Source organism: Convolutriloba macropyga, chromosome 7 (genome assembly GCF_964194025.1).
Source record: "Convolutriloba macropyga chromosome 7, txConMacr16.3, whole genome shotgun sequence".
NCBI classification, from domain to species: domain Eukaryota; kingdom Metazoa; phylum Xenacoelomorpha; order Acoela; family Convolutidae; genus Convolutriloba; species Convolutriloba macropyga.
The window spans coordinates 48,123,870-48,136,163 of record NC_134474.1 but is presented as its reverse complement, the minus strand read 5'-3'; the positions used below and the strand labels follow the sequence as shown (position 1 = coordinate 48,136,163).

At 36.1% G+C, this 12,294-nt stretch overlaps 1 protein-coding gene across 1 annotated transcript; it reads right to left on the bottom strand.

The window, feature by feature from the left end:
• Positions 1-10,077: 10,077 nt before the first annotated feature.
• LOC142343051 (uncharacterized) lies at positions 10,078-11,844 on the bottom strand. Its single transcript, XM_075394738.1, has one exon. It carries the CDS (start codon positions 11,842-11,844, stop codon positions 10,078-10,080), a length of 1,767 nt encoding a protein of 588 aa, XP_075250853.1.
• Positions 11,845-12,294: the final 450 nt, after the last annotated feature.

Below are 12,294 nucleotides of genomic sequence, written 5' to 3'. Positions count from 1 at the left end.
TTCTGGGTAACACTTGTTAGAGCAGAAGAGTTCTGATTTTTGGGAATGCGACTCCGCATCTTCTGTGAAGTATTGCTCTAGCTAGATTACACTCTACTATCAGGTTGGCATTTCTTGTGTTGAACTTTTTCATGTCATTTTGCTTACGAGTGAATTAATAAATTCGGGTCAAGATTTTTTTCACCTGGTTTCCTTTGTTACAGGGGCCCCATCATTCTGCATAAGCTTTTAGTGACGACTTTCTTATTGTCACTGGTATCTTTAGTGGTTCCCATATTTGGGATGTGGAATGGATCGTCTTCTCTATCGTAGAGCTGGATTCCCCCCTATTGTAGTATCTCAAAAAGGTCCCTAATTTTTTCTTCGATCGCTTGTATCCTGTTAATTGCCATACCAATTTAAGTTGCACTGCCCACTCTGTGATCGGCATAGGACGACAAGCTTTCGTTGAGCGAATGAATCGTAACTCCCAGTCAGTTGCTTGCTGTTCACTTTCATGAGCATGGCCACTTCCGAATCAGGACTCGATCCACTTCCAAGTCACTCCTATATCAGGATTGCTCTGACTTCTTCGTCTATAAGTAATGCTTTAATATATTCTCGTATAAATTATTTGATGAATTTGAAGATTAAAAAATATTTGCTAATGGAGTGTTTGGTTTTCTACAAAAATGTGCTTCAAAGGGCTATAGTTCTATTGTCTTTTGACTGCATATGCGGAACTACAGATTTTAAAGCAATTTTCATGTGTCGAAAATTAGGAAAAGACTTTTGTTCTTTAATACATGAATGGCGTCTTTTAACAGTTTGTACGAGCGGTTCCTCTAAACCTATAGCGCAATGATCATTGGCTGGAGTTTCGATAGTATCAATTTCGAACCGATTACAAAATACTTTAACTGGAATCCCAATTAAAGATGTTTCGGCTGCGGGATATTTTGAGAATCTATCAATAGAACTTCATTTCCCTTAGTAGTTATATGTAAGCAAGACAGGGGGGGGGGGGTAAAAGGACGTACCTATGTATAAAGATTACCTATAGCCTATTTTCATCAATTTTCCAAAGACGTACCTAAAAAAGAGAGTGAGAACAATAGACCTGTCATCTTGTCGTAATTACCCAGGGGTAATTATCTTAATTACCCCTGGGAAATGCATCCGCTCTAATGCACTTCAGCTAATCTTATCTACTTAACCTTTTTGTCAAGGAAATAATTTTTTCATCGGATAGATCCAGCAGGTGCACAAGCTTTTTGAATAAAATGCATAATTTGATATTTTTTTCTTTCCATTTGTTAGTTTTCGAAAAAAAAGACTTTTATTCGAATTTTTGTTATTAGTTAAAAAAAATTTTTTTGATAAAAATGTTATTTTACTAATATCAATTTTGATTGAAAAATGTTGTTTTTTACATAAGGTTTTTGATGAAAAATGCATAATTTGAAACTTTCTTTTTTTTCCATTTGTTGGTTTTCGAAAAAAAAATTAGTTTTCATTTTTTTTTCGAATTTTTGAGTTCAATTTGAAAAAATATATTTTTTGATAAAAATGTTAATTTACTTAGAACTTTTTTTTTGAAAAATGCCGTTTTTTACATAAGGTTTATAACAAAAAATGCAGATTTTGATGTTTTTTGTTTTTCTATTTTTCCATTTTTCAGTTTTTGAAGTTTTTTATGTTAAAGTTTTTTATTAATTTTTTTGACAAAAAAAATTCTGTTTTACTATAATGAATTTTTTTTCATAAGGTTCTTTTACTATTTCAAAAAACGAAATTTTAAATTTTTTTATCCAATCATATCATTTGTATTATTTATTTTGAAATGAGTTAAGATCGAGAAACTCTGATCATTTTGTGTTTTGTCTCAGTTGAACATCAGTGGTCTAAAAAAATGCAAAATACTCCAATACTTCCTTTACTTCCTTCAACATCTTTTCTGTCGACACTTCATTCTGATTTAGATTTCGCTCCCAACAAAGAGGAATCGAAATTTAAAACAACAGTAACCGATAACAACATCGAATTATCCTTTGAGGTGGATTGCACAAGAGTAACAATAAAAACACAGACTACTAGATTAACACTTCCGAAAGATTTGTGGAGAACTTTAGAGGCTGCTAGACATCATAGCCTCCACTTAGCAGAAGAAAAAGTCAACAACTCAGTACTTTCTCTCCCCACTTATTTCCAAGCCATTGAGAGAATTCGAAAAGAACAAGGATTTCATCCCCTGAAAGACTGCAAAGGTATTTTGTTCCCGTACTCTCGTGACATAAATCACTACGGTATATGGTGGGTAGAAGACATGTTCTCCAAACATGCTGATACAATTTGTACAAAATCAGAAACCTTCAATCTTCCCAATTTCCAAGATCTTATTCTTCCTCCTATCCAAGAAAATGACAATGATGAGAACCAATCACTTCATCAAAATGTTCCTTTCTCGAACTACAGGTGCTCTCCAATATAAGTCTTAACAGTTGCTTGTATTCTTTGCTAAATTCTCCCTCACGTGACAACATTTGTCACGTCACGTGATGCAACTAAAAATAGAAATGACATAAATATTACGTCATGATGAACACTCAAATCTCATTGGTTACGACTGCTTTTACATGATCTCATTGGTTACGAAGTCGCAATAATTCTCGTTCTTACTAAAATTTCATTGGTTCGATTTATGAAGCTCTTTCTTGCAGATAATTCATTCATTTGTTGCTTTTCGTTTTCAATATTCAGTTACCTTATTTATTCAATTCTTCCTTTCTTGCTTTAAAAACTCATCTTTTACTTACTTCACACGCCACAGATGGATCAAAGTTCAGTCTCAGCTGACAGCAAAAAACCCTACGCCTTCCCCTTCCGCAAACGAAACCATAAGGGAAAACCAGTTATTCCTTCCTCCCAGTTTGATTATCATAATGAAAGCATATATTCTTTGTTTAATGATATCAACGTGAAAGTTGAGGAAACTGAATCCAAACCAAATGAGGATCGCCAAGGAAACAACCACCTTTGGTCTTTCCAAGAATACAGCAACCGGAAATTTCAAATCAGCATCCCAGAGGAGACTATCAACACAAGCTCGAATTGGACCCACTTGAAAGTCTTTCGCAAAAATGTCGAAGGTGAATTTCTTCTACATCAGTTTCTGATGCTGTCGGTTTGGGAATTGAAAATTTTCATTCAAAAATTACCTGAGAAGCACTACAATTTGAACCCACAGAAGTTACTGCAAAGTTGATGATTGACGAAACTTTGTTCCAGCCAACTGATGTGGAGGAAAAAGCAAAATTCGATGTGTTCTGGGAATTGAGTGAGACTGCTAGGCGAAAAGTATGTGTGACCAGAACATTTTACCAAGATGATCCGAATCGATGTTATTTCAGCATCACGCTTTTCACTCGAGGGACTGAAAAGGACAGTTTTAGAAGGAAATGCTTCCTTTCTGTCAGAATTGGGGAGTTGCAGAAATTACATCGAATGAGCAATGAAATTATTTCAGTGCTGAACAAAGTCAAAAACCTGACAAAATCGCAAAGTGCATAGAAGTAATTGTAAACTTTTATAATGTATGTGATGTCTTTATTTATTCACTTTTTGAATTAAATTCTTTCAGAACAGTTGCTTGATATGAATATTGAGGAAATTGTAGAGTTCGAAAAAGAAATCAGTCAACTTTTTGTTGGAAATACAAAAAGGAAAAATTTTTTTTTGGCTGTCTGTCGACGTTTTGACAAAAATGCAGATCTAGATAAAATTAACAGAGAAGCTCCCTTTGGAGGTCTAATAGGAGTTGGCGATTCAAAGTTAGAAAAACTTTTGAATTGGTCGAAAATTTTTCGTTTACATGCCACCTTTCATGATGCAACGGGATACCTGAAAACAAATCTAAATATTGTTCCCGGGTACTGTTACATGTTTCAATTCCTTAATTCAAAATTAAACTTTTGTTTCTTGGGACATATAACAGGTATAGCATATTGTTGTTTTCTGAAATTGTCACCACGATTCCATTTAATCAAAGTGTGAATCATTATTTCCTAAGCACGAACAAAAATCAGTTGCACTCTAATGACAGATCATAGCAATCACGCAGCTGACTTTATTTTCGATAATAACAATCAGGAGCGACCGCCTTGGAAAATTTGTGGACGCACTTGCTCTCGAACAGCTTTTTTGTCAAAATTCCAGTGCTTAGTTGTACTAATACTTCTTCTTTTTTCAATTATCAACCTTATTTTTGCCAGAACTTGTGACGAACGAACAGTTTGGATTGCTATTCTTTCAAGTGCTGTTGGTTACATTCTTCCTAATCCCAGAGCATAAAATGAACAAGATTATATCAACAAAGGAACGCATTCTGATGTATCTTGTTGGTCCTTCCGGATCTGGGAAAACTGTTTTCATTAATGATATGCTACAAATGAAAACTTTTCAACCCTCGTTTGATCGAATTTTATACTTTTATAAGCACTTTCAGACAATTTACGATACAATGATGCAATCAATTGCAGGCATAGAATTCATTCAGGGCGTTGACTTTGAATTAAATGAGAACTTACCAGCTGACGGCACAAAATATTTACTTATATTCGATGACTCATTAGACATTCTTTCCAAGTCGGAAAAATTCAACGAAATTGCGACAGCCGGTAGACATCGAAGTTTAAATTGTGTTTATATCAAACATAATCTCTTCCACAAAAATAAAACTGGACGTGACGCCGAGCTTCAGACTACTCACATTGTTTTGTTCAAATCACCCAGAGATGTGCAGCAAATTGATATATTGGGAAGACAACTGGGTCTGGGAAAACAACTAAAACAATGGTATAATGACGCAACACAAGAACCATATGGGCATTTTATGATTGATTTGAGACCATCTACACCTGATTTGTTAAGATATTGTTCAAATGTAACTTCATTTCCTTCAGAATTCTTCGTACCGAACAGTCGTGCTCGTATTAGTGATATTAATGATAAACGCACAGAATTATTATAATCTGAAGCTCTTTCGGAATCTCAACAAGAAGTTTCAGCCAGCTTTTCTTCTACATTGTCCTAAAGAATTCATCAGATTTCTCTGTGAGTGTATTGTTAACTTGATTGAAGGAAACCTCACAGGATTAAGAAGAAATCAGTTTACTCGCTTCCAAAAACAACTTAGAAAGCTCACATCAAAATCAACAACCCTAAGTTCCAGAAGACTTATATTGGGCTCAAAAGCTGGAATAACAATATTAAGTTACATATACCAACCTTGTATGAACAAATTTTCAACTTTCTTCAATGAGTGAGGTCAAAAAGTTTGTTCTTGTTCCAAAAGAACTGTGGGAGACCAGAAAAAGGAAACCATCGGAACCCTACAGCGAGATCTATAAAAAAGAAGAAACGGTTTTCCCAGTTATCAAAAAAGTGAAAGAAGAACGTTCCGAAGAAACCAATCGTCCACCTAAAGAACTTAAGACAGACCTGGAATTTCACTACAAGAAATATCCTGAGACATTGAAAACTTTGAAAGAGATATACGAAAACAAACGGTTGAAAATTTCACTTTCCAATACAATTATTGTTGACAACGTTGACACAGGAGTTGACATAAAAACATTCCTTCATTCAATTAAATTGAAGAACGCTCCAGTTGATCCAAACTATTTCCTTATTCTTAAAGTTCTAAATCTGAGACCACATCTGGTTAAAAACAACATTTTGAGGACACAGTATGGCGCAGACTGGTTCAAATAGAGTTTCAGATAGAATCAAATTGCAGAAGTTGTATAAAGGGAAGGGACCAACAGCTTTCGGTTCTATCAATAACCTAACAAAAGCAAGTGGAATCAGTCGCGAGAGAGTTACAGAATTTTTACAGTCAAAAGACTCTTATACGAAGTACAAAGGAATCAGACGAAAATTTCCCCGGCTAAATGCGCATGCTCGCTATATTGATGAGATTTGGTGCTTGGATCTTGCACAAATGGATAAACTATCACGATGGAATCGAGGTATCAACTTTTTACTCGTTACTGTTGATGTTTTTTCTCGATTTTTGCGAGTGGAAGCATTGCGAAGCAAAGGAGCAGAGGGTGTGAAAGCAGCATTTATCAAGATGTGTTCGAAAAAGAACGAACTCAATTTCCCAAAAAAATTATGGCTAGATCAAGGAAAAGAGTTTTTTGGAGATATGGCTAATTTCTGCGAGGATGTGGGAGTCAAATATTATCACACTTATAGTGAAACGAAAGTAGCTTTTGGCGAGAGAGCTATACGAACCCTGAAAAATTTAACTTACCGCTACCTGGAAGAAAACGACACATTAACCTATATCAAAGAACTGCAAATGTTTGTTGACGTCATTAACTCAAGAATCAATCGGAATATTGGGTTGGCGCCCAAAGATGTAGTGAATGCTTACTTTTTGACTGTCATGTACAAGCGATTGAAGCTACGAAAAAACACAAAGCCCAAGTTTCAAGTAGGAGATAAAGTTAGGTTGGCATTAACAGAGGGCAAATTTCAGAAAGGATATAAACCTCACTATACACATGAAATTTTCCTAGTTCGAAAAATAAATACTTCAGCGCCCTTCCCGACATATTTTGTTGTTGATCAGAAAGGTGAAAACATTGATGGAATCTTTTACGAACAAGAATTGTCAAAAGTTGCATAATCATTTTTCAATTAGTCGCGCTAGAAAATGGACGGTTACAATCTACCTTATTTTAAAGGAGTTCCTCGTCAGAGGGGGCGTGGCTTTGGAGCCTTGGCTAGAACAGTCGCTAGGACAACTCTTCCCATTCTCAAGAAATACGTTTTACCTGCAGCAAAAAAAATTGGACGAGATGTAATCGAGTCAGCCATTCCCGAAATTGGTGGTGTTTTATCAGGACAGACTTCGGTTAAAAAAGCAGTAAAGAAGACTGCAAAATCAACAATACAGAAACAAGTTGGTGGTGGTATGAAAAAGAGGAAAAACACTAGACAAAGTGTTACTCGACAAAAAATTCGCAAAGGCTTTTTGAAGAACCTTGACAAATCATTTTTCCAAACTAACGTCACACAGAACAGTCAAACATCATGAATTCGTTTTATCTAGAATTGGTGTCCAACGCTTCCTCTCAAGTTTACCCTCAAAATGCAAAGGCTTCGTTCACCAATTTTCTTCCCGACAAAATTGAACTGGATGGATCAGGGGAAGTAGCTTTAGTCGAAGTATCATATCCCGGTATATGTTATAACATTGAAGGAGGATTGATGACATTTCACTATGATGAGAAATTTAAGCATGTATTCGCTATTCCACCAGCAGTTTTTAACTCTATGGACAAATTTGCGAAGAGTCTTACAGATATACCCAAAAAAGCACGACATCCCAAAAACTTAGATCCTCAATTTTCTATCAACATCGACAAAAAAAGTCGAAGACTAACTTTTTGCAATAGAGGATCTCAAAATGTATCCTTCAGCAAAAGTTTGGCTGCTAACTTGGGCGTTGAAGCTGACAAACCTGTTATGCCACCTGATTCGAAAGGATCATACAACACCAAGTCCTGGGCAACGGCAGATCTCCCTTTTGATATTACTGGAACACTTACAGTTTTACTCTACTTGGATATAGTTGAACCCAATTCAGTCGGTGATGTGAAATGTCCTCTTCTACGCTCGTTTCCGTTCAAACACCGAGAGTTCCACAATGATGAGAATTTTTAAGAGATCTCAGGTTCTGAGTTATCGCAGTTTCGAACACTTGAGATTCCATAAAGTAATCAAATCCAACTTCCACAGTATCCATGTAGAATTAAGAAACGCTGCTGGGCACCTTGTTCCCTTCTTCCCTATTGGTCAAGTTCAACTTACGTTATTATTCCAGAAAAAATCTTGACCATTTCCTCAATTATCCTTATAAAAAACGGTCGGCTAAAATGAATTCCTTGTCTCACTCTATGCTCGACTTTTTTGGGAAAGTTCCAATTTTAGACCCAATTCTTTGGTCCAATGAACAACAAATATTTCCAACAAATTCCTTAAACGAATCAACAATCGAATTTCAATTGGAAACTGATCGTAATATTTTCACTGACTTGCGATCTACTCGATTATTCATCAGAGGAAGGGTTATTAAAGGCGATCGAACACGTTTGGATAATGCCGAAGAAACATTATTGGTAAACAATGCGCTTCATTCACTTTTCTCTAATTGCGAAGTCTATCTAAACAATGAACAAGTTCACAGTGCCAATTCTCTTTACGCTCACCAAGCTTTTGTCTCTGCTGAATTTTCAGGAACAAAAGAAACCAAGGAGAGTTTATCCCAATGCCAAGGATATCGATACGAGATTGAGCCGAACGATTTTACAAAAAGAGCATTTACAGATACTGTTTTTCAAAAAGATAAAGATGAATTTACTTTTTACGGTCCGTTGTCAATAGGTCTATTTGCTTGTGAAACTTTACTTCTCCCAAATGTCAACATCAGACTGAAATTGATCCGATCATCTCCAGCGTTCTATATGATCGATACTGGTGGGCTGAACTCGGAGGCCTTAATTTTGGAAGCTTGCCTTTTTACTAGACAGGTAGCGATCTCAGATAACTGGATGAGAAGTTTAAAAGTAGACTGCTGCGAGAACCTGCCATATTTTACTATAATGAAGAACTCCCAAAATTGTTTATCTTTCCCGCAGGACAGAACCAGTTTATACAAAAAAATATATTTTCAAACAAACCAACTCGAATGATTGATATTGCTATGAATCTGAATAATGAGTTCAGTGGAACATACAACACTAATCCGTTCCATTTTCGTAAATTTGGTCTTCGACAAGTTAAAATTGTGCGTGGGAATCAAACTATTGTAAACTTGAAAACAGAAAATCACGTGAGAGCTTATGCTGAAACGATGAAAGCACTCAAATTTGATGATGACGGTCCTAACATTGAATACAAGGATTTTGAAAACCATTTTCATTTATTTTTCGATCTTACTTCAACACAGGAGGCCAATGTCGAAATGCATTTTCCTGATATAGTTGGAGCAGGAATTCGTTTGGAGCTCTACTTTGCTAACAATTTGACCAATACTGTAGAATTATTTGTTAGTGGTGAACGTATAAGCTCAATTGCAATTGATAAGGAGGGATCAGTCACCAAAAATGGATAATCAACAACTCTTACATGTTGTCAACAGGTTCCAACACCTAAAGTTCAAATATCTCGGTTCCTTCCCAGCAGATCTTCGACCAAAAGATTTACCTACAAACACTTTTTGTATAATCAACACAGATCCATCTACTCAACCGGGCTCCCACTGGATTTTGCTAGCCAATAAAAATGGAAAGTTGTTCTACGGTGATTCGATGGGAGAAGTTTTGGAAAAATATGGCATCAAGACGAAATTAAACTTTGGTTCATTAGTACAGGAAAAACTCCAAGATTCAGAATTGTGTGGTTTATATGCTATTTATTTTGCGCATGTGTTATTTTCTAAAGTCTCGTCTAAATATTTAAATGATTTTCATATTTTGAAGTTCTTTGCTGATGTTTTGTAAGTTTTGACAACCAAAATCTTTAATTGTTTAAACATTAATCCGTACAATGATGCAAATGGTTTTCAAAACTTTTTTTAAAAAAAATTGTAAATTTTGTACTTAATCATTTGTATGTGTATTTGTATCTAATTTAGTTCTTTTATACAAGGATTTTTTTTCAAAAAACATTTTGTGAGGTAAACAGTGAATTGAAAAAGATATAAAATGAAAGAAGGCTAAAATTTACAAAATCTAAAGAAAATGACTTATATATCTAAAGGAGTAGTGTGAATTCCGTCTTCACAGACTTTACGCTAGGGGTAAAAGTATGACAGTCCCACTTTTTTGAGTTCATATGTGCATACTTTCTGATTGTCGACTACGCGAAATCCCCTGTTCGTTGAATATACCCGCTCCTCATCAAAAAATACTTTTCTGTATTTGGCTAAGGGTTCCTCGATGTTGTTTTTGTTGAGCCCCTTACTGGATAATTTTACAGTATCTGATTGCTCATCGCAGCAGCAATAAGTTTTTGAGCACAAAGCAATCATTTCTGAGCATCTAAATCTTCTTTGAACAAGCCTGGAGTTCTCTTGTCAAAATTCGCATGCTTGTTGCAACATTCACGTGGGAAAAAGTTGCTGCATGAGTTTGCTGCAAAATTATCACTGCAGTCGCTCTGTCTCATCCAGTACCACAACGATTGCATTTCTGGTCGAATGATTTTGTCAAGTTTTTCCTCACTAAGCGCCATGTACAGACTGTCGGTATCCATTTCAATCAACTCATATTTGTTTGGATCGCAGAAGGAGGAGAAAAAATTGTACTTGAGTTGCAACATTGTAAGCTTAGCGTACTGCAGAATAAAAAAACCAACTATCAATGGTTCTTTATGTATGATACGTGTCTTGCTTAACTCCACTTCATAAATCTCTTCTGGCAACTCATTTAGGGTCTTGAAAAATCTGTTGTTAATTAATTTATCCACTTGAGAACCTTTAACATATTTTGTGGTCGTATGCCGGCTACGATCCATTATCTGATACCCGTATGAGCTGTTACCTATCAATTTCATAGTTTCAGCAACGACTGTTGAGTCTTTGTTTAGATCTCCTTCGCGGCGAGCATCAACAACGTTTCGCACAAAGGACTGAAAGCAGCGGCGGGGAGTGTATTGTAGGAACCAAAAAACGTCTCTTAGAATCACTCCTTTTTCCAGATAAAATAACAAAAGTGGAGTAATATTTGGTCCTCTGTCAAGCTTGAAACTAGAGATGAGCATTTTTCTTGATTTTGATAATAACTTGTGTCGCTCAGCAAATTCTTTCATATGGTCCCCAATGTCGTCTCGTTCAACTTCACAATTCTTAAAAATAGGAGGAAAATCTTCAAAGTAAGGGTACAAGTGTTCGGGGACTTCGAGGCTGCAATCGACTACTCCAAACAAATCTCCTCGTTTTATTTTTTCAATAAGAGCGTTTTTGGAAAGGGATTGCTGAAATGGATATTTCTTGTTGACGAAATCTTTTACTCCATTTATGTTTTCCCTCCTCCACTGTTTCCACTGACACTCCCAAATTTCAACAACCGTGTATCCTAATCCCTGCAGATATTGTCTTCGATCACTCTCTCGTTCCCGTGTCTTTAATCCGTTCTCTATATCTTCAAATAACAGCGGCTTTTCTTCTTGACAGGGACAAAAGTGAAAGAAGCATCCCATTGCCTCAAACACTGTGTTGCAATGAGAGCAGAAGCCATCGACGAGATAAGTTCCAATTCTTTTCTGTTTTTTGTGACTGAACTGTGACTGTATTAAACATTCTGGACGAGTGCTCTGCAAGTAATCGATTACTTGCTGCTCAAAGAAACTCCTCCAATTCTTTTTTGGGTGAAACTTTGCAGTGTCGTCATTGAACTCCCATTTTGTGTAGAGTCCCGTTGGCATTTCCTTGGTCATTGAGAATGGGTAGAGTTGACTCGCATCAATGCCCACAATAGACTTGCACACATTTTCGGACTCTCTGATCTTCGTTTCGCCTACTTTTGCATATCGGTTGAAAATAATCGAGGGTCCTCCCGTCAGCCAATTTCTGATATAGTTATCATATTCCTTGTCTTGCTCGCAGAATGGAAAAAATGCAGCATCTGTTGATGAATGGAGAATTCTGTTTGCCAAGTTGGGTAGCGTATAGCCCAGTTTCAACATATCAATTTGCTTTGAATTGTAGAATTGAATCATTTTTGTCATCGCATCAAGAGTGGGCACGACGTCTTTGTTGTTATACCACTTGAGAAAATCACGAAATGTGTTCATGTCTCCTTTTCCCAAAGGTTTTGAAGTTCCCGATAGTTTTCCTCTTTATTTTTGGGAAATGTTTTCAATTTCAGCTTTTTTAAAGCTTCCTTTTCTTCAATTCCCCTTTTTTTGCAATCCATGAACTTATCGTAATCGACTGACAAGACGTTATGGTTTTTCAACTTACTCCAGAAACTTTCAATTGGTGGCAGTTGGGTCTCATTCAACTTTTCAGCACTGTCAAACCACTCATAAGGTAAAAAACCCTTCTCCTCACTGGCCCCATACGCTTTCAGAAAATTGTCCAGAGTTGTAGCTCCTCCCAGGAAGTTCAAAATGTCAAGAAATTGCAAGCCAAGAAAGTTCATTCCAATATATTTGTTCCCGTACGAATCACCTCGGGAACAACATTTCTCTCTATTAACAGATGATGCAAAAGATATTCTTTAATCAAGTTGAAGTCGTATC

Excerpts from the sequence above, each read along its gene's own strand:
- LOC142343051 (XM_075394738.1), bottom strand. The coding sequence starts at position 11,844 with ATGAACACATTTCGTGATTTTCTCAAGTGGTATAACAACAAAGACGTC.